The sequence below is a fragment of the Lonchura striata genome, chromosome 9 (genome assembly GCF_046129695.1).
Source record: "Lonchura striata isolate bLonStr1 chromosome 9, bLonStr1.mat, whole genome shotgun sequence".
NCBI classification, from domain to species: domain Eukaryota; kingdom Metazoa; phylum Chordata; class Aves; order Passeriformes; family Estrildidae; genus Lonchura; species Lonchura striata.
The window spans coordinates 25841355-25863213 of record NC_134611.1 but is presented as its reverse complement, the minus strand read 5'-3'; the positions used below and the strand labels follow the sequence as shown (position 1 = coordinate 25863213).

The 21859-nt window shown below is 39.6% G+C and overlaps 1 protein-coding gene across 1 annotated transcript; it reads right to left on the bottom strand.

The window, feature by feature from the left end:
* Window positions 1-4735: 4735 nt before the first annotated feature.
* On the bottom strand, window positions 4736-15951 carry ATP6V1G3 (ATPase H+ transporting V1 subunit G3). The gene is made up of 3 exons (XM_021547606.3): window positions 15836-15951; window positions 8510-8610; window positions 4736-5313 (listed from the first exon to the last, which is right to left on the bottom strand). The coding sequence occupies exons 1-3, from the start codon at window positions 15915-15917 to the stop codon at window positions 5140-5142; spliced, it is 357 nt and encodes a 118-aa protein (XP_021403281.3). The 5' UTR covers window positions 15918-15951; the 3' UTR covers window positions 4736-5139.
* Window positions 15952-21859: the final 5908 nt, after the last annotated feature.

Genomic DNA, 21859 nt, shown 5'->3' with positions numbered 1-21859 from the left:
TGTGGAACAGCACAGAAAGTGCCTGAGACAGATGCAGAGCTCACAGATTTTCATAAAACTGTGTTGATTGATACCCTGTTGCTATCATCTGACTTACGAAGATTCCCAGCAGCTGACAGTCATGCCTTTGGTGGTTTTCTCACAATAGTTCTACATAAACAAAAGTTTGGAAAGAATATTTCCAGGTCTAAAACCCTTTATGGTGAATATTGGCTCTTTTAGGCAGTGATTAAATGGAAACTGGTGAATCACTCAGGCTTGAATTTGACACAAAAAAGTAGGAAAGTAGTTTTTATTTATTTTTCCAAGGTAGGTAAATACTTATGTTCAGAAAAAGAAACTGAATGAATAATGAAAATTACTTTAACTTCTTGAATACAAAGGATACACATAGGATGTATATATTTGCTCATATGTATAAATGTATCAGTTGAAATTGTAGAAGTTAGTAGGAATTGGAAATGGGTGAGGATTCGCCAGACTTTTTACCTTGAAGTAAATTATTGTCTCAATGTCACTTTTATGGGTGACTCCAAAGGATGTGGAAGAAAAATGGTTTAAAAACAGGAGAAAAGTGCTGAATGCTAATTTGCTTACTCCAGAGCTGAATGGAAAAGGCATTAGAGAAAATACTCTGAAAGGATTTGGCAGCCTGTGCTATAAGAAACATTACCCATAGCACATGGAGACAGAGCAGTTAAGTGTTAATAGGAAACAATACTTTGGTTTTTTTCCTTGAAACTCATCTCAGTAGATACGTTGCTAAGTGCAAATCTGTTATAAGACACAATTATTTAATTTATTAAACATTCTTTGCTGCTACTAACAGCTGGGAAACCATTAGTAAGAGGTAAAACATATCCTCCTGATGCTTGGGGAGCCAGGTGTTTGGAAAATCAAGGCTGTGTGTTCATGGGCTGGTAGAAACAGCAGTGTTGGTGTGAAGTACAGGGCAGCGCCACCCTTGGAGAAGAGATGTGGATCAGAATTCATGGCAGGAATTCATGGCAATTCTGAGCACCTGGCAGTGCCCTGGCAGTCTGTCCTTGCTGCTACATCTCACTTCTGCACTTGGAGCTGCCTCCACACTTCGCCTGTATTCCATTTAAAACACAGGTATGAGTCATGCTGCTGCCAGCAATGGATTGCTCATTTCCCGTGAGTAAGTCTGCATGGAAACGACACTGACACAAAATGCTAGATTTATTTACTAGAGACACATACATGGTTATATTACATTTATATTATATATCTGTTTTTTTCTGTCTCTTTTCTACAATAAATCAGTGCCACAAGATTGTTTAATAAATATTTACATGAAATATATAAAGAAGGTTATACAAATTAGGTTATATTGACATTGATGATCTGTTTTATATTAATATTTATGCTCTTTAGTTTGTTACAGGTGAATTATAAATATTACATTTCTTAAAGCAAGGTCTATTTTAATAGCAAGTTTTGAGGCAATTTTCCTGGCATATTGTGTGGCAAGCTTGTTTTTGGAGCACAGCTCTACTCAAAAAATTCTGCATTTACAAAAGTGATATCAAATCTGGTAGCATATTGGAGTCTGATATCCCTGGAAATAAATCAGATCTGGGGCCAGAGGAACTTCCAGGAATCACCTAGAGTCGGGTAGTTCAATTGTGGCAAATCTTTCATAAAAGCAATGAGGAATCTCAGTAAGTTAATAAGCTTGCAACTCATCAGATTTTCCACATGCAGTCATGTAGTACATGTGCAATAGAGTGTATTAATAGTACTCCAATGTAACATTTTCCAAGTGTTTTGTAGTAATACTGGTTGGGTCATGTATTTCTAACAAGCATTAATGTTCCTCGGGGAAGACTCAGAGTATAAGTGCCTTATAGTACCATAAAACGTGGAATAATCAAGTCTGTAAAGGACAGGCCACAGTGAAGCTGACAGGAATACATGATGCTTGTATACTGTGGAACAGGCATTCCCTCTATTTCAATAAGGCCTGGAGGACATTATTTTGAAGAATATGCATTGTATACATGAAGCAGAATGTAATTTTACATAATGCGCAAATTTCCTACTTAATCAACATGTGGCCATGGGGGGGCTTCTGGAACAGAAAAAAGCTCAAATTGCTGTTGTCACCCCAAAATCTTTGCCCGGTGTCCTTTGCTCCCCTTGTGTTTATTTTCGATAGCACCTGGCTCTGCACTGAGTTGTTGGACAGTCAGGGCCATGTTCTTTGCCCCAGAGTTTGGAGAAGGAGATGATGGGATGCCACATGGGTACCACTCCCATGAGTTAGTCTTTTGGTGAGAACATCCTAGAGTGTGAGCCTGACTTGTGGCTGAGACTGAAGAATTGTGTCTTGACAACATTTGACTAGTCTGCATGCTGTTATTTAGAGAAAAAACCAAATCCATAGTTTAAAGATGCACCCAGTTAAGAGAAGTTCTAGTTGAACATAACTTATTTCCATTGATGGACCACAGGGGCAAGGTTGATTTTTCCTTTTATAAGAACTGCTACTGTTCACATGTCTAACTGATGGCAGTATTACCTGCCTGCCAGTACAGGTAACAGCCAGTGCTGCTGTAAATGATGGAAGGTGTAGCTTAACAACCCAACAATAGCTTTAAATTTCAGCCCCACACTCAGTCTGATATCTGACCCTGCCCAAATTTGTACCCAAAGCTTGACACTGTCCCCTGCTGCAGGAATGCCCAATATATCCTTACTCATAGACATTTTTCCTCCTGTTTTGTCTGCAGTTAAAGATGCTTCAGGGCAAGGCTGTGTGTGAAAGTATGGATCTGCAGGTTCACATCTTCTGTGACTGTGTGTCATGGCAGTCTGTTGTCACCTGCCCTGTGGTGGTTCCCGAGCTCTGCAACACCAGAGCACCGTCCTAACTTAGAGGGAAATGTTCCTCACAGCCTTGGAGCTACAAAATCTTTTAAGTCAGGGACTGAAATATTTTGTTCTGTTAAAACTTCATACACACACACTTATACCCTACATATGATGATTTACAAGAACAACTTATGTTTCACAGATTGTATGAACTTCCAAGTATATTTTAATATGGAAAAATTTCAGTAAATATCATAATCCATGTAATGGATTAACATCTGGTTCTGATTTCCCAAACCCCAGCTTCCAAACTCTTCAGAAATTAATGGGAAAGTCAGTAGACAGCTTCAGCACAGAGTGTAGTATTAATTCTTCATGTCTGTTTCATTTTACTTTATTTAGACTTGAAAGATATTCTGTTTTACTGGCATGAGTTCAGAGATCTCCCCTCATCTCCCATGAATGGGAACCACATCACTCATGTATTATATTATACATCCTCATATATTATAACTCAAAAGAGAATTTTGAGAGAGAACAGCCAGAGAAATTCAACCCAGTCCATGTCATGAGTTGTATAAAACAGTTCTTGTACTTTCCACTGGTATGACCTTTTGTTGTTATTTATGACCTACTTATTAATTGAGATACTTTAATCAGAGGATTTAGGATTTATTGATTAATAAATTCTGTGTTTCACAGCTGAGCACTGCACTGGGGCTGCAGCCATGACCCAAGCTGGAGGCATGTGCCCCTGGGCTGTGAGACAGCCCTGGCTGTCCCAAGCTGTGCAGAAAGGTGCCTGCATTGGCTCCTGCTCATGGGCTGGAACTGGAGTGCCTTCATCCCCTCAGTAAATCAAAACCTATCACACATTGATTCAAAGCACTCCCAAATAAATGAGCCTTTCAGCTGGTGTCAATAGGATTTCTAGTTTCTTTCCCATTCCTCAGCATCCTTGGGTCCCCAGAGAATATAATCGGGCACAGGAGACTGTAACAATCAAGGCTTGGAGATTATGTAATATCCAGGCACAGCCTTGAGGAGTCATGTTTGCTGACATTAGGTTGACTACAGCTTTACGGTCATTTTACACATGACAGCACGTCAAGTGTGTAAACCTTGCTGAAACAGGAGATTGCTTATGACTAGCTGCTGTGAAATGGAAATTATTTGTCTGTATCTACGTGCACTGAGAATCCTGGCTATTGTTTGCTAGTCATTGCCATTTCTCAAACTTCTTTTCTAATTTAGTGTAATTTTGTGGTGGAGACAAGACATTAAAGGAGCTCACAGCACAGGTGTGTGTCAGATCCCCACTTCATCAGTGCCCCCCCATCAGCCTCCCATCAGACTGAATGGGCTTCACCTTGAGAGCACAGATCATACTGTATTTTCCTAACTTCAGTAGAATTCATTCCAAGGAAAATCTGTGCTACTGCAGAGGGAAATATTACCCAAGGTTGCTTAGGGTAACAGAAATGAGCTGTCACTGATGTGATTTCTGGTAGACAACCTGTGGATTCAGGTACCATTTAGGAGAACTGGTGTAGTGTCTGAGCCCTTGGGTTCTTGTGCTTTCAGGGTAACTGTATAGAATATAATAGATGTGCTAGCCTGGCCCTTGCATCATAACAGTTTGGTAAAAATGATTATGCCTGTTCTCATTTATCAGACTTAACGAAGGTATATAGTTTGTGGTGTAGTTAAATTTTAGTATAGTAATTTAAGTATGGTTTTTAAGCATAGTTTTGCACAAGTTAACTACATTTTGATTTAAACTAGCATAGAAAAATTGAAAATGCTTTGACCTATTCTTTTTGACTGAAATCAAACATTCCTGTATGGTCCATAACCTGACCACTCTGTGTGTCACAAGAAAACCAGAAATGTTCCATTTTAGTTTTTTGTTATATTCTATTTAATATGACTTGAAGTACAGTAACGATTAGGATAAACAGACCTTATGCAACATAACATCCAAGTACAGAACATTTTATAAGACAAAAGGAACAAAGACTCCCACTGAAAACCTGCCGGTGTCAAATAATAATTTATTTTGCTGTTGTTGACTTGTCCCTGCCTAAATGACAGGGGCTTAGCTACAGGAAACAATATTCCAACAAATGCTTGTGAAACCCTGTATAATACCTGTCACATCAAAAGCCTGTGTGGAATTGTGTGCTTTTGGCTTCAGTGCTCTTTTTTCCCCACACATATAGAAACAATACATGAGGAAGTATTTATGCTTATCAAGAAAGAAGGCTACTTTGATTTGCAAACACAGCACATCAATGAAACTTAAACTGCAGGTCTGAAGTTTCGGTGAATTTCAGGGCTGATGTCAAATATTGTGCTCAAGAGCTTTTTTATCATGCCCTCCATGTTCCTGTGGTAGCTGCTTGTGAGGTTTCGGATGCCTTCTGTTGTTTGCTCTTCTATTTTGGCAGAGAGGTTACCTTGGGAGCCCATTACCTGAAAAGCAGAAGAGCTCTGAGCAAAATGAGAGGCTATATATAACCATGTTTATTGTACTTTTCTTCATCATGTAGCACAAGCATTACACAAACACATCACAGTGCTTCCAAACAGTGAGGGTTTGATCTGGGTTCAACTGTAGGCATAAAAACAGGATTAAAGGCAACTCTCATATGCTCATTAGCAATGGGAATCTCCCTATGTAATGAAAGTTTCCCAGCTCACTATGGGAAAAACATTGTGTATGGTTTGTTTTTTATATGGCTCATTTTAATTTGTTTTCTATTTTAATGACTAGGCAGCTAAGTTCTATCACTGTGTGCCTTCGTTTGGCCTCACTGAGAATGCCTGTGAGTGCAGCTAAGGAACAAACATGGAAAAACCTTCCTGAAAATGCATAATTACAGTTTTAGAGTACTTGAAATGTCTTCAGCAGTTAGTGATGTATAACCCTCAACAGGCCTCAGACAAGGTCTTTTAATGTTACATTTTCTTATCTGGCGAAATACCAGACAGCTTCTGGCACAGTTAATATCAGGACATTCGGTTAGAATTTAATTGACTCTAGACTCACTGAACATTTTAGCAAGGTTATGTTATAAACAGATGCACACGTTCCAAATCTGTGACTTTGCTCCCTCCTCCCCCATTGCCCCAACATCCCTTGAATTCTTCCCTTATGGAAAAGTCCTTCAGATACCAGCAGAGAAATTGATTTCCAGCTAAAGAATTCCATGTGGAGAGAAGACGACATTTCTGTATGCTGGCAGAATAAAAAAGGAATAAGTAAAATATTGTTCTTGTTCCTGCCACAGTTCTCTGGGGTGAGCTAGCAGGTGGAGCTAACCTGTGGTATATTAGTGGGGTACCTAGAGCATGACCAGAAACAAGGGAGGGGTCATTAACTCTATTTTCTATGTGGTTTCAGCCCAACTTAGTCTTTAAAAGAAGGAAAAGCATATTTTGCATAGGTCACCTTCCCTGTTCTGTTTATCAGTACCTGGCAACATAATAAGACATTTGCCCATAATCCACATGTACACCATTTTCCAATTGGGAAGAAATGTAGGTTATAGACATAATAAGTATTGGAAAAAGATTATAGTTTTCTATAATAACTATTTTTAGCTGACATTTTATTTTAACTTCTAGAAAAGTTGCAAGGGTTGCGTGTGGGAAAGGTTGTACAGCTTAGACCAGATTTATGGAACTGAATTTTTCCACTGGGGAAAGTAACCTTCTTGAGATCCCAGATGATTCCATGTTATCCAGCCACTAAGTACTTCTGAAAAGCATCAAGAAAAGTATTAAAATTTTAAGAAGAGCCTCTGCAGACCTGCTTTCTTAGCTCATGCTAATGTCATTTGAGATAGTAAACTCTTCTATGTGTTTTTCCCTCTCTTCTTCAGCTTCTGAATTTGAGGACCTTTTTCTCACAGAATGCAGGCAATGCTCTGCTTAGTTTATGATTTCTGCTGACCTTGAAGGTTTTCCCCTTATTTTTCCCATATAGGTTTTATGCTAATGTCATTTCAAATCTGCTAAAATATTACATTGGCTCAGAAGCCACAAAATTCAGAACTAGACTGCACATCTCCAGAGTTGGGTGACCTCAGACAATGAGTGAAAAAACAATTGGTTTGAGATCCAGGCAAAAAATTTTGCATGTTTTGAAAAAAGATTTTGCATATTGTCATTCTAACCTCAATCTTTGTTTTTATGTTGCTGTTCTTAATTCTGGATGGATATGAAGCCTCTCATAGTATGAGAAAATTTGCTCCTGTTTGGATATAAGTGACACAAAGTAGGAGGAAGAATGGCATTAGAGGAGACTGTGACAGAGAATTAAAAATACTTGTGTCCGAATACCCAAGAAAGTCAACTGAACCAGGCATCAGAGCTCCCTCTGCACTGGCTTTGCTGGAGCTCCCGACTGCCTCCCAGACACAGGTTAATAATGATGCCATTTGTCTGGGTAGGTGCATGTTCGACATTATGGGGGTCAGGGAATGTGGAGGAGGACTGCAACGATCTTGTACAACATGCTGTCATTTGAGGAGCAATATGTGCTCTGTCCTGCTCCTGTGAAACATTCTGTCAACAAATTGTGGCCTTTCCCTGCAGCTTTAATTTGGTTGTGATGAAAAAATGGGGTTCACAAAGAAGCAACATCTTTACTCTTCTGCTATCAAGACCTAGAACAAGAAGTCTGGCTTGACTGAAAAGGTGAACAAATGTTAGAGGTGTTTATACTTTATTTTGGTGTCAGTAAACAACTGAAACTGTACATTTGAGACATTTGTAGCTGGCCTGTCTGTGTGACAGTGTGTCTGGGGGTTAGCAGGGTATGATACCAACACTTTGTGTGTATAGATGTTCCTAAGGCTTGTGAGCCCTGCTGGAAAACGTTTTATGTGAAGTGTGACTGAAATGACAGGTTGGTAGAACAGATTTTGTTTGACCTCTTTGGCATTTTTTTTTTTCTTTTTTTGTGTCTGCTTTTGCACAAGTACTTTCCTTGTCTTTGCATGATACAACCTGGGGGAGAAAACGAGACCAAGAATGTAAGAGGAAAGTCACCTGGTAAAAAGAGAATGGTTTGTGAATTTAATGGAAATACTAGAGAAAAATGCAAGATACTATAAACATATTAAACAGCTTTATTCAGATAGGAAAATATTGAGTCAGACCACTTTTGCTATAGAAACAGTGAAAAACTCCAAAGTTTTGGTGACTTCAGTTGACAAGGGATGTGGTCTTATATGTAATGAAAAGAGACAGCTAAAGTGGAACAGAAATGGAAAGAAACATTTTAAACTTTTGCTTTTAGTGACACATCTACCTTTCTGAATCCTCCAGTTTCAAGACCGGAACTAAGTCTGTCTGTGGTTATAGAAAAAGGACCCAAAATATTTTCCTTAAGGGACATAACATCTTCAAAGCATAAGCATGAACCAAATATGGAATCTGGACCATTTTAGTGGTGAATGTCCACAATTTCTTCTACAAATGCATTCAAAGCCTGTGAAAAAAGTCCAAATGAAGCATGTAGACACTGTAGATGATATCCCTGTGTTTAATCAGTATGACCATACTGGTTTGCAGAAGTCTCCAGGTAGTACTCGTGAAAACAATTTGGTTTACCATTGAGCATTTGGTAGGACAAAAGAATACATGCAGGTTTCTTACTTACATTTGTTTCCTTGTTTCTAAATTCCTTCTCCCGTTGTAGTCTGTAGTGGTCTATCTCGGCTGTGGCTTCTTCCTTGGCCTGCTTCAGCCTTTTACCCTTTCCTAGAGGGGGAAGAAAGAGGCATTTATTTCATACCTTCCCTGTATCCCCAAAGATGAAGCTCTCCAAATCAGAGATATTGTAGGTGCCATAGCAGAGCACTGACTTTGCTGAAAGTCTTGTCCATTGGATTTATTTGCACAAGAATGGTCAGAAGAGATGAAGTGATTTACTTAGAACACTTTTTGACTGCTAGCCAGTCATGCAAGTACCCCTCTTCTGAGACCAACTTCCTGTGCAGAAGCACACATCAGGTGAAGAGCTTCTTGGTTTGCTGACAACAGAAGTCTTTCTGCAAGTAGACATCTTCCCACAACACAAACACATTTTTTTCTAATCACAGCCTGGTGTTTAAATAAATATCTATCTTTTCTTCATCAGCAATATTAGCAGCCAGATAACAGATTTTAGTTGTCACGGATGGGAAAAGATGTTATTCTGTAAGATTTCCTGTATTGACTGGTTGCCAGAATCCCTTCATCCCACACCAACTGGATTCTGCTTAGAGCTGGCAGATATCCAAAATAATGCAAGATGTCTTAACCACTACCAAACTGAGTTGCAACTTTCAGGGTTTGTCTTTTCTTCCCCCACCTTTTCCTACCAACCTTTGTTAAATGCAGAGCTGAGTGATTAAGAGAAGGAGGTCAATTCTTTGCCAGTGCACAGAAACCATGAAAGGGATTAATTTTTTTTTCTTTTCATTTTAAACAAGAAGGTGATCTGTAAGGTGACACTTAAGGTGTACTGGAAACTAGACCCTTCCTCCTCACCAGGCTTGCTTACATTGCTAATTTTGCTTGCTGTGTATAGCTTGTTTTAGGTAAAACGCTATGGACTTGTCGAATCAAGAGCATGTAAGTCATTGCAGGACTGGACATAAGGTCCTTCCTGGATCTAGTAGGGCTGTCATGTAAAGAATAAGGGTAAATGGTTTGATGGAAATGTGATGTTTAAGGTTTTACATGAAGGAGCTGGCGAGCGTGTCATAAACCCCCTATGGGCTTCTCTGTCATTTATAAAATCAGTAAAGTTGCATGGGTCTCCTCAGGATTCTGCTACACTGCCTTGTGAGGAAACAGCAATTTTCTAACTGTAAACTTCTTGCATGGAATGTTGGTATGCTATACTTGAGACATCAGCTGATGCTGATTTTTGGGGTCTCTTTCTGCTGTACAGCTAGAATTTTAGGACTTGGGGGGAATAAGGTTGCTCCCTTTTCTTAACAGAAGTATCTTCAGTGGCTGAAAAGTTGCTTAGTTGCTTAAATTAGGATATCACAAGAATGTAAGAGTGGCGGCCTAGGCAGCTGAAAGAGACATCTTGATCTCTTGTGGCACATTGATTTATTTACTTATGGTAACAACCTATTTAACACCTCTGAGCAATAAGAACTTTTTTTTTTTTTTTTTTAGGCTCTTAATTCAAGCACAGAAGACAGAAGATACCTTTCCTCCTTTCCTGAAATCCTAGGTAACATTCTCTGTCTAGGCTAAGAAGACGAACATAAATAATTTGGTTTGGTTACATCTGAGCTGGGCTTCTCAAGCCTTACCAGGTGTGTCATATAGCAACTTGCTTCCACTGTACATGGTATAATAAGGAAGGTGAAACTTGGGAGGAAGACTGCTTTAATGCACCCGAGATTGAGCAAAAGCCTGGGTAAACTACCTGATTAATCAGGAAATTACTTCTCCAGCCGATTGCTCCTTCCAAAATAATTATCTGCAGATGGGTGAGTAGAAGCAGAGAGATGCACAAAATGGGAATTACATTTTAAGACTTGATTCCTGGACTGTTGCTTATTGTAGAACATTGAGGTGACATGTACACATGCTTTTTACAGGAAGGAGCAGCCTACTGAGGAACTAGATAGCTTCATTGATTCCCAGTGCATCAGTGCAGGGCTCTTGTGTGTGGGAAATTATATTTCTCAGAGTCCTTCTCCCATTGAGCACTGTGTGTATGTATAAAGTGGAAAGAGGCTGTTTTAAACCTAGTGGGTACTTTTCCAGAGTTTGTATTTGTTTGAAAAAGGCTGATTTCACCCAGCTTCTGCCACTCACTGTCTGAAGTGTTGGGACCAGGATGAGTGAACTGACAGATCTGTGTAAGAGCCTGACATAAGTCTGGACAACAAAATTTGGAACCAGGTTTGGGTCTGTATTTTGAAGTTTCCCTTATTCTCCTCTCCAAATTTGGAGCTGATCAGCCTTTTGTAGAGTTTCCACTCTGTAGGAGTGGAGCCGGGGGGTGATTCTCTGGAGCTGGCAGTCAGAGGGAGTGACTATAATGAAGCTTTGCCAATTACACCAGCTGAGGAACTGGATCTCTATAGCAAATTAAATTATTTCAAAATCAGTGGGATTTTAATTTCAAATTCCATCTGGGGGGCCATCTGTAGTAAATATGTTGCATATTTGGCCACCAGATAGATAAATATATCCACTTAAAACACACAAAATGGAAAGACATTAACTATAAAACAACAGTTCAGTTGCCTCTGACAATGTAGATAGTGAACTAAAGAGTATATATATACACATGTCAGCTCTTGACAGTGCTCTGGAGTAAGCACAATGCATAGGGTGTCACTGTAGGGTGGCAGCCATTTCATTTCTCCATGATGCCTTTAGGATTGACACAGCAGGAACCTGCTGCTTTCTATTTAATTAAGTGGAAAAGCTGTGAGTAAATTACTGCTAGTCCAACAACGTTGTGGACAGAATCGGCAACTGCCAACATATGCGCTGGTGCATATGCTGCACCTGATTAAGTTAAGCAGAAACTAGAGCTTAACCTGCTGTTCCACTAGGGACAAACCAAAATTAATTAATCAGTCTGTTGTTAACCACTTGTCTGCTACTGTAGTCGTGCAATACAGGACTGCCTTTTCAAAGCCTTACTGATCTGCTGGGCTGGGTTCTCTGCAGAGCACAGCCAAGCTGAAATCAACCCTTTACACATTGAAGGGTGGTGGAGCACTGAAATTCAGCCAAAACCATGCAAAAAGAGGGCAAGAAGTGCAGGAAGATGGGAAAAGCAGCCTGGCCCTTTGACATTTCATCAGGATCATAGAGATGAGGTACAGAAAGTCCCAAGTTTGAAGAGATTTTACCACAAAGGTCATGCTGTGGGGGCCAGGATTGCTGCTGGCTCTCTGTCTCTCCTTCCATCCTTGAAGAGAAGCAAAGCAGCAGTGCTGTGCCTGGTTTCCTTGTCCACAGCCTATAAATTTTTAGGCATCGTTTAAATTGGCCAAATTTTAAAAAACTTGCTGTGACCAGTCTGTACCGTATAGGATTTTCTTGCCTAACATGGGAAGGTGTTATTAGCATGGAGAAAGGCTGTATTTTTCTTTTTAGGTATTTCTGTGATGTCAATGAAACACTTTGCTCTGGTTAGATCCACAAGAATTGGTGTCTTTTAGGTTGGAGTTTTTTTAGATCTTGTAAGAAAGGCAGTAGGAGGCAAAAATGTTGCATTCTAATTTGTTCAAACACTAAGTTATCTTTCCGATACTGCAATGCTAAAATTGGAGTTTTGTTTTCAAACATATAATCTAGGCTTCTAGCGGAATTTCTGCATAGAAATCAAGTCACTTGAAGAAGTTGCCAAAAAATAATAATATTTTCTTAAAATAGAACCATTCCAGTTGTCTTTGCTAAATTGTCTGGAAAATGGGATTTGGAGATCTGCATTGTGAGAAAACTATTTTGTACTTTTAATAAAATAGAATAGAGGCAGCAGAGCATTATATATAGCTTTCTCAGTAGATAAAATATGTCTTGGATATTATCCAAGAGAGTGCCATGGATATAATTCTGCTTACAATATCTTATTTTGATTAACATTTGGTTTTAATCTGATTTTCTATAATCTTTCATCTGAGTTTTCTTTTTATTAGGCATGTGAAATTCAAGGGAAGATATAAAAATCTATAGGAGAATGAATTTTGCTAAGCCCAGTGTTCATGACACATTTGTTTCCCTTGTTTTACCCAAAAGGATTTTCAGGAATTGTTGTCTTGGTGCTGACAATGCTCGGTTATTTCTGGGATTCAAATGGTGCATAAAGTAAAAATGATAGCACTATGTTCAAATGGTCAAAGGATTGCAGACTGGTTTGGCTTGTGTTTAATCAATCTAATAATTATAGCCTTGCATGTGTTAATTTAATTAAATTTTTAAAGTATTAATAATTTTTCAGGTATAAATGATATCAGCTAATGATACCATGTCAGGAAAAAGGATATTGAGCAAGAAGTAAGACAAAGCATGTATAAAGGAGCTTTAGCATTATATTTTTGCTTTGTTTTGTGTGTGTCAATATAATTTTATTCACTAAATTTTTCAGTGACTTCAAGTGGCTTTTGCATTACCAACAATTGCACATATGTCAGCAAAACCTAGGCCCATTAACTGTTTATATACAATATTATGTGTGTTCACACTACATTTTGATTGGTTATGTGCGTATCAACTGTAAACACGGAAGGCTTTGCGTCGGGGTAGTTTTGTTAGTCACATTTCCTTGCAAATGCCTTTCCCTGGTGTGTCCCATGAGCAAGCTGCCAGCTGATGTCCCAGTGCCAGCACAGCAGCCAGACCCACCGTGCAGGGGTGTTGTGCAATGCCTGCTTGGGGTGACAAAGGAGGTCGCAGGGCTGGGAGGGTTCAGTGCTTCCCCTGGCAGCCCAGGCCTGCAGCGTGCAGGCTCCGAGCAGCAGCTGCTGATCCCAGCTGGCGCCGGGTGGATCTGAGCTGCCCGTTCTGGGGTGAAGCAGCACCTCCCTCCTTGTTCCACCCAGCTGTGCATGCACAGGTCAGCCAGCTGCACTGCACAGATCTGTTGCATTTCATGCATTGCCTTTCAGCTTGGCTTTTATGTCCAGAGACAATCTGCAATCCTTTGTTTTGATCTAACTGCTGAAGTAATTCCAATTTAGAATAGCCAGATTTGCCTCTAAAAGAATCCCTTTTGACCTTGTCTCACAGTATTTATCTTATCCTGGCATAATTATCTAAGGTGGTGCAGTGACAGTGCTATGAAAAAGACTTAAATTAGGCACAATATAGAAATTTTAAATTTTGTTTTGTAGCTTCATTGCAAACTTCTTGCAATGTTGAATATAATGGCTGTCTAGGTATAATTATGCTGGTAGATTACCTATAATGCTTGGTTTAGAACAAAATCCAGGGTGGATTTATTTAAACAGTTTGCCCTCGATCTGCTAATTTTAGAAATTCTAGAGGTTTTTCATAGAATTACACTGAAGTGCTGAGGCTGGAAGGAGCCTATAAGATATACTCCCTGATGAAAGCAAGGGCAGCTTGATTGGGGCCATATCTGGGGGCTTTTGAATGTCTCTGAGAATGGAGATTCCCCAGCTCTGGGCAGCCTGTTCCTCCCTTGCAGTCACTGGGTTGTTTTCTTATGTTTAAATTTGTGTTTTGAAACTTTAATTTTCCTTAATAATTTTTATAAATGAAAAAAAAAAAAGTGATCTTAAAAGTAATAGAAAAGAAAGCCATAGTGGTTATATATTTTTACTCTGAATAATTTTACTGATAGCAAAATTCTTAATAGCTATTTTTCTGTAGCTGGTTAATAACTCCTACTAAAGTGTTAGTGCTGAGGTAAACACTGCTACTGGTTTAATTCAAGTTTCTGACTTAGAGGGGTCTGAAGATATTTTATCTGTAAGAAATCCTGTTCTTATCACAAGCACTCCAAGTGAGGCTGAGGTGATGACAAGGGAGTGTGTCTTTTGCAGAGTAGAGCAAATGCATCCATAACTGTGTCTGGATTCTGCAAGTCATTAATCTTTGGTCATCACTTTTATGTTATAATTATTATTTTAATTTTTGGAGCTCCTTAATTTATGAAGCTTCCTTTTTAAACTGACTGTTACAGAAAAAGCTAAAGCAACTCTTCTGGTTTTAAAAACAAACACAAATGAAATTAAAGCAACAACAACAAAAAAAAACCCAACCCAAATCCAAAAGTAATCCACTTCAAGCTAAGGCCTGATTCTGCAGTCTGTGTCCAGGCCAAACTCCTTCTCCTTCCACTGAGGCTGTGCCTTTCCAGGTTGTGTGCTGTCTTGCTTTGAGGGAGCCGTGTGTTTCCTCTGCCCTACATGACAAGGGAAAAAGCATCCCTCCCAGAGCTCCTAGTTGGGCTGTGTAAGAGGTCAAAACACTACTTAACTATCCCTTGCCTTCAGGTTTCTGCCTGAGAGTTCTGTTTTATGAAGGTGGGAGGATTTGTTTTAATCTCTATTGTGTTTGCATGGCACAGGCAGTGCCTGGGTGCTTAGGGAGGGAACTTGCCTTTCTACTTATTTTGTGCGCTGCTGTACAAATTGACACGTCACACTAAAAATTAATGAGCACACAACAATGCTGATTCGTGTGTAGAAGGGATATGGAAACTACACAGATTATTCTGTTTAGCCTCCATTCCTCTCTGGAAAACAAAATATATTCCTTTAATTGTGCTCTTGCTCCACATGACATCATTGTCATCCATTTTCTTTGCATTCTGCTGCTGGTTTCTGAAACAAGATCACTCCAAAAAACAGTATTAATGTTTCAATGCTAGTGCAGGTCAGTGACTCATGTGGTTGTACCTGCACTCAGGAGAATAATTACTTGTACCATGTAATAAAACTTCTGTGAATGATCTATTACAGTACTGAGAGTGCTCACAGTTTTACTGTGACTTTGATTACTATCAGGGTGCTGAAGTCTTCCCTTAGTTTTCATATAATTTTTTGAAGCTCAGCTTCAATTAGGAGACAAGTTACTGGATTTTGCAAATAAAGAGGAACAGTGAAGAATCTTAGCAAGACCTATTAAGAAAAATAAAGAGTTTGGACTCTGGTCTTTCAGAGCTATCAGCCAAAGGCATGTAGGATTTTAATTTAAGTAGCAAGGCAGTAATGGCATTATCAACACTGAGCTAAAGGAAGAACAAATGCAGCTGACAGGATGAATATAACAAAGAAAATATTTTTAATGTAATGAGGCACATGTACACGTAGGCACAAGCACATGGGATTTTAAGCAAACTCTGAATGTTCAGGTTTGAGTTAATGCCTGCCTGCAGTCAAGGCACAGCACTAGTGCATGCATACAGATGAAATAATCTTTTTCTGGGAGCTACTGTAATTCTGAAGGGCTTGCACTTGAGAAGTACAGTAAAACCAGGCCAAATACTTACTTTTTTTGGCTTCCTCCAGTTTGTCCTTGGCACGTTTTTCTGCCTGCAAAAGCTGCTGGATTCCCTGAGATTGGCTGGTCATGCTGATTGCTGGGGCTGGTGAACTTCTGTGGAGACTGGAGCTCAGAGGGAGTTTTATACAGCTGCCAGGCTCTTCCTTGTGTCTTTTGTTCTGTGTGTTATTGCAACAAGCTTCCAGATTGTACCAACCCAGCCGGCTGTGCCTGGATTGCTGCTGGGCACACAGGCCTGCGAGTGAGTCAGAAAAACAGCAGCCAGGCTGAAGGGAATGTCCTCCTCTCCTCAGGGTCACAGGGAACTTGAAGTCTCTGATTAACACGTTGGGGCAAAAAACAGCACTTCAAATGTCTTGTATTTTAGTGGAGATTTTTTCTTTATTTTTGGCTCTTATTCCTGAAGCAGAATACAGTTAATCTTGTCTAGGAACTGAGGAAAAAAATACTTTCCTGGCATTACCTTTAAGTAAAACTTCCCCTCAAAGTGAAGAATCAGGCTCAGTCAACAATTAATTTTGGTTGAACACCAAGAACTGCTTGTAGGCTTCTGTTCAGTGTTACTTCTTAACACTACTTAGTAGGGTTTTCACTTAAAAAAAAAATCAATAGGAATGAATTAATTGGGGACTAAAGTCTAAAAAAGCATGTAGTGATTCAGGTATATGCTACATTGTAATCTGCCACGATGGAGGTGAGTGGAGATGAAATGGACTGAGAAACTGTGGAATTAGCTCTAAGACCCAGACTCTTGCCAGGTATGAATGGTGGGCTAGATTTTACTCTCAAGTCATAATGCATACAACAGTCAAATGAATGCCTGTGCATGGCTGTAAATGCACATCCCATTCCCTACAGAAGGAAAGACTGGTTTGAAGCTACTGCATGAATAAACAGCATGTTCATCTTCTGAATCCTCATTAAAAAACCCAAAAAAGCCCACTTGTTACAGGTACTTTAGCCATTGCATAGCAGAGGGACATGTCACATTGCATAATTAAAATAGATTTATTTTTTGTAACAAAAAAAAAAAAAAAACAACCTCACAGCATGAGTAAAATATATTTATTACAGGTTCTTGATAGAGCTCTGCCAGGACTGGAGAGCACCTCTTGGCATAAATGGGTTTTTTTTGTGCTCCAATTTTATATACATAATTTCATATTTATACATGTTATATGATTTCTGCATATATTATACATACAATACATTTATATAAAAATTATTTGGTGCTCTCTGTTAGTGGTTCTTATTCTAGAGCCCTTTGCTTTCTGGGGCTTCCCAGGGCAGCTGTGTCATGCTGCTACTATGCTGTGCTAGGCTGTTACCTGATCCTGATAAGGAAATGTGTACTACTGCTATGAAGTCTTTTTTCCCCTGCCAAATAGTTGTAGGTTTGAGAGAAAATGGAAGGAGAAGCCTCTTGTCCTATTAGTGTCTTTGGCAGTGCCCTGAATGACAGCAGCACTGAGACCTGGAAAAGAAATTTGTTTTGTTTTCTATTCTGTGCTATTGCAAAGTCAAATTTCACTCATGCTGAGTGAAATTTCACATCAATCACTGAGTTTATTTCTTCATCCAGAAGCTGTGTGAGATGCTTGCTCATCTTAAGCACTGAAATCAGAGGTTCATCTTAAGCACTGAAATCAGAGGTTCACTCTAACTGCAGGACAGCAGGCATGGCACTGTTTTTAGAAGATTTTAATGCATAGCCTTGAAGTTTATTTTATTCAGACACAGAAGAAGTGATGATCAATTCTATAGAAACTGTAGGGTTAGGAAGCCATTTGCCACTGTGATTCAACTACAAGTGATATTACTGGCAAAGAAAAGCAGAAGTGGAAAATGAAAGTAAAAAATGAAGAGATCTGGCTTACTTGGGGCAGGAAACTTGAGCTTAGAACTTTAAAGCAGAAGTTACTTAAAAATTAAATAGGAAGTGGAAATGTCAGGCTTGTCTCAGACATCAAAAGTATGACCCTTTTCAGGCAAAGGGTCTTGTCAAGCAAATCGCACTGCTGTGAGAAATGTTACAAAACTACGGGCAAATTAAACTGCTTCAGTTTCTGGACTTGGCTGAAAGCATTATGGGTGAGACCCTTTGAATTTTCAGAGCAGTTCTCAATACTATAATTATAGTATTTGGGCATCACTAATGATCTGAATTTTGATATTTACAATCTATTAATTAATATTTAACAGAAAATGGTTCTATATGAATTTTTATGGGAAAAATACACAATCTTCAAGAGACTATAAAGTTTTTCCATTGTGAAAAAAAAAATATTCCTTATGCAGATCATTTGAGCTGCACATATCACAGTTCACACTTTTAATATTTTTCTGAATTAAAAAAAAATCTCAGTTTATAATTTTCCTTGTGGCTGGTTTCCATACAGTGGGGTGGCATGACATGGTGGCCCTCATGGCATCAGGCAGGTACTAGTGGATATCTGCAGGGGAGAAGATGATAATTTATTTTTGCTGGTGCTTATACACATTTTGTTAGACTCCACATGATGTACTGCCACTTAGAAGTAATTTCAAAGCTTGTCTGATGGTATTGGTGATGACCTCAGACCATGCTGACATAGCACCTCTATATATCCCACCTCATGGATAATTCATTAAAATAAAGTAGGTTAAGCCATGGACTGGCCAAACAAGCTCCTACTTCATCACAAAACCAGTATGAAACTTCTCTGTGTCGTAGTTGCTGGCTTTCTTTCCAAGTCAGCTCCAGACTCATTTAATTAGAAAAGAGAAGCTGATGTGGTGACTGGTGATGGGGGCAGGAGAGGTGTTACCAAAGCAAGAGAGGGCAGAGAAAGGGGTTTTGGTTTTTTTTTTAAAGTCTCCTTTTTCTTCTCAGCATTTGTCTATCTATCTTGGCCTCCAGAATTTCCTGAGCCTTTTCTGGTTATCCCAACTGACAGAAAGGGAAAAATGGGCTCAGTTCTGGCATTCTTACTCCTTCAAAGCAAAGCTGTAGAACAAGAGCTCTTGAAGAGTGTTACAAGGGATAAGAGACCCTGCTGAGCTCTCTCTGCTGACCCACAGCTTGAACAGCAGAAACACTCTAAATCAGGCATTTTGAGTTTAGATGCAGGCTGTGCAGCTGCTGTTTTATCTCTGCAGTGGGAAGGCCAGGGCCAGTGGCTGAATTCATCCCAGGTAATTCAGATTATTTGGAAAAATCTGCTTGCTGTAACTCAGATTGAGCCTTTTCTAGCACAAGTTTACCACCTTCTCAATCCACCTACTACTGAGCAGTAAAAGTAGTGCTATGGCATCCATTTATTGCAGTTTAAGTGTGCACAGACTCTCCTGTATGTAGGAGGGCAGCAGGCAAGAGTTTCCACTGAAATGTGTTTAACATGAAGGTCTAACATGCATTGTCTCTGTGGCTGTACTTCCCAAGGCACACACTTTTTAAATCTCTCTTTTTTAATATAATTATGAACAGCATTCTTTCCAAATGAGCTGCTATGATTGCTAAGTAGCACAGTCTGTTCAGGCTGCAGCTTCGAAGCAGTGACATTGATTCACTGATAAAGCCTTAAGATCAGCAGTGTGTCAGGCAGGGCAGCTGCCTCGGGTGCTTTCATGGGTCTGTGTGCCTTTTGTTTTGTTGCTCTAGAAAGGCCCAAGCGAGGAAAAGCAGGATGCACACCTGCATGGCTTCCTGCAGCACGGTGGGGACTGCTCCTCGTGAAAACAGAGCACCTTCTGATGCAGTAGCATCTGTCACGCTGAGAAAGAGTGATGGGCTCCTGTTAGCATCAATAGCAAAAGGTCTTTGTACACAAATTGGTAAGTATGCAGTGAAAGCCATCACACATATCTGAAAATCCTGGCCTTTTCTCTCTGAATTATAAAACCCTGTTTGTTTACATTAGAAGAAAAAGTTATGAACTTTGCACTGAAGTTGTAATTATGACTGCAAGCTAAGAGTCTTGCTGCAGCCATTTTCTGACACTGACAGTTTCACTCTGTTGACATCACCACAGTTGACCTCAACAGCCTGAATTTCACCCATCAGCCTGAAAAATATGGGAACAAAAAGGTATGCAGAGATGAATAAATATTAAAATATTGCTAGAGGCAGCTTGCTGCCACACTGTCTGGGTGAGCTTATTGACTGCTGGCCAAGTCTGCAACACAGCCCCAGCTTCAGCTGGTGTAGCACTCTGATGACCCTATATTGAACACATACTTTAAACCAGCTCATATTTTTTCCTAAATTTGGCCTGTCTCTTAAGGTACGTAATTTTTTTTTGCAACCATAGGGGATTTCATGTTCAGAGACAGCCAGTGTAAGCTGTATATTTAATAAATTTTGCTGAAGATCTCTTCAACATCCAGGAGAAAAGTTAAGAATAAAAAAAATGTCCTTTTTTATAAATCTCACTGCCCATGTGAAAATTCAGGTAGGGCAAATATTCATTTTAAAAAGTGCAAAAGAAAAAGCACCAGAAAAAAAGCACCGAAGTTTCTGTGTCTGTAACTTCCAGGTTAATTTATATTTTCACTGTAATTATGGTTGTGGTTATTTCCTATTCTCAGTTTATGGTGTGATCATCTCAGCTGGCAAATCTCCACCCAGCAGATCACATACTTCCGCACAGTGGCATGGGGGAAAGAATCAGAATAGCAACAGTGAGAAAACTTGTGGGTCAGGGTATTAAAGCAGTTTTAAAAATGAGGGGAAAGGGCAGGGGAACACAAACTGATGCAAAAGGAGTCACTTCTCACCTCCCACAAGCAGACTAGTGCCTAGTCAGCCTCCAAAGAGGGGGTACTGAGGAAGGGCCAAACCCCAGCTCTGTGGCTGAGCCTTGCACCCCTTTGGTCAGCCTGTGGTGCTGTCCTGGCTGTGCCCACTCCCAGCCTCCTGCCAGCCCTGTGGGGCACAGAGCTGAGGAGCAGAGAAAGACTTAACACCCTGCAAGTCCTGCTCAGCAACACCTCCAGCACTGGTGTGCCATCAGCACCATTTCAGTTGCAAGCTGGCAAGGTGCAGGTTGTGATGAAGCAATGAACTCGATCACAGCCAGCCCCAGCACACAGCTTCATTTCAAGGAGTTTTCTTTTTTTTTTCCTTAGTGAAGCTATTTGCTGTCTTCTTTCCCATCCTTCTGCACCATGATAGTGCCTCCACCCTTATTACATCTCTCTCTGAGTCTTCACATTGCTGCCTTTCCCAAAAGAAGTTTGTAACATCATCAGTGTATTTGTGCACCCAGGCGGGCAGGGAGGGGAAGGGGGGAGCCACGTAAGTATATTTTGAACTGTGTAGGCTAACCAACAACTCATATCCGTGTCACAGCTCAACATTCACTTGAAGAAAACTGAGTGTACTGTAACAGAAAAGTTCAGATCTGTCTCAAATTAGACTTAACCAGACAAACAAAGATACCACAAAGAAAATAGTTCAACTTTGCAGCCTAGAGGAGCTGAACCTGTGGTCCTCTGCATTGTACTTAAGCGCTGTTGCTTTGTGTATAGCTTAAGGTTGTTTAATCAATTTCCTAACTTGTAACAAAATTTTAATTTTCTACTCTGTCATTTCATTGCATTTCATTCCAGCTCTGAGCCAACACCAGCTTAAACTAAAAGTGAGAAAAAGGAATAAGAATTTCCTTTCTTGTAGTGAAAATATTAATACCTCAATAGGAAGAAGGATGGCTTTATTTGGAAAGGTAAGAGAGAAAAGATGGAGTGGAAAAAATGAGAAATACTGGCAACCTTCCCCTTAAGATCAGAGTAGAAATTGCTTCAGCTAAAGCAGTCTGTAAATTTTCCTGATGTTATTCTGATACAATTCTGAAGGTGAATAGGGTGTTTTTTTCCTTACTTTGTAAAATCAACTTTTAATTAGTGGTCCTAAACACTAACGTGTATATGTATTTATATTATTACATATGTGTATTGAGATTTAAAAATCCCTACTCCACCACTTTCCAGTGACCTCGAGGATTTTTGGTATAATTAAAAAAATAAAAATTGA

What these genes read in the sequence shown, in the direction of transcription:
- ATP6V1G3 (XM_021547606.3), bottom strand. Translation starts at nt 15,917, where the DNA reads ATGACCAGCCAATCTCAGGGAATCCAGCAGCTTTTGCAGGCAGAAAAA. An exon ending in ACTGGAGGAAGCCAAAAAAA is followed by an intron (nt 8,611 to 15,835) that starts GTAAGTATTTGG and finishes TTCCCCCTCTAG; the next exon opens with GAAAGGGTAAAAGGCTGAAG. An exon ending in TTAGAAACAAGGAAACAAAT is followed by an intron (nt 5,314 to 8,509) that starts GTAAGTAAGAAA and finishes TCTGCTTTTCAG; the next exon opens with GTAATGGGCTCCCAAGGTAA.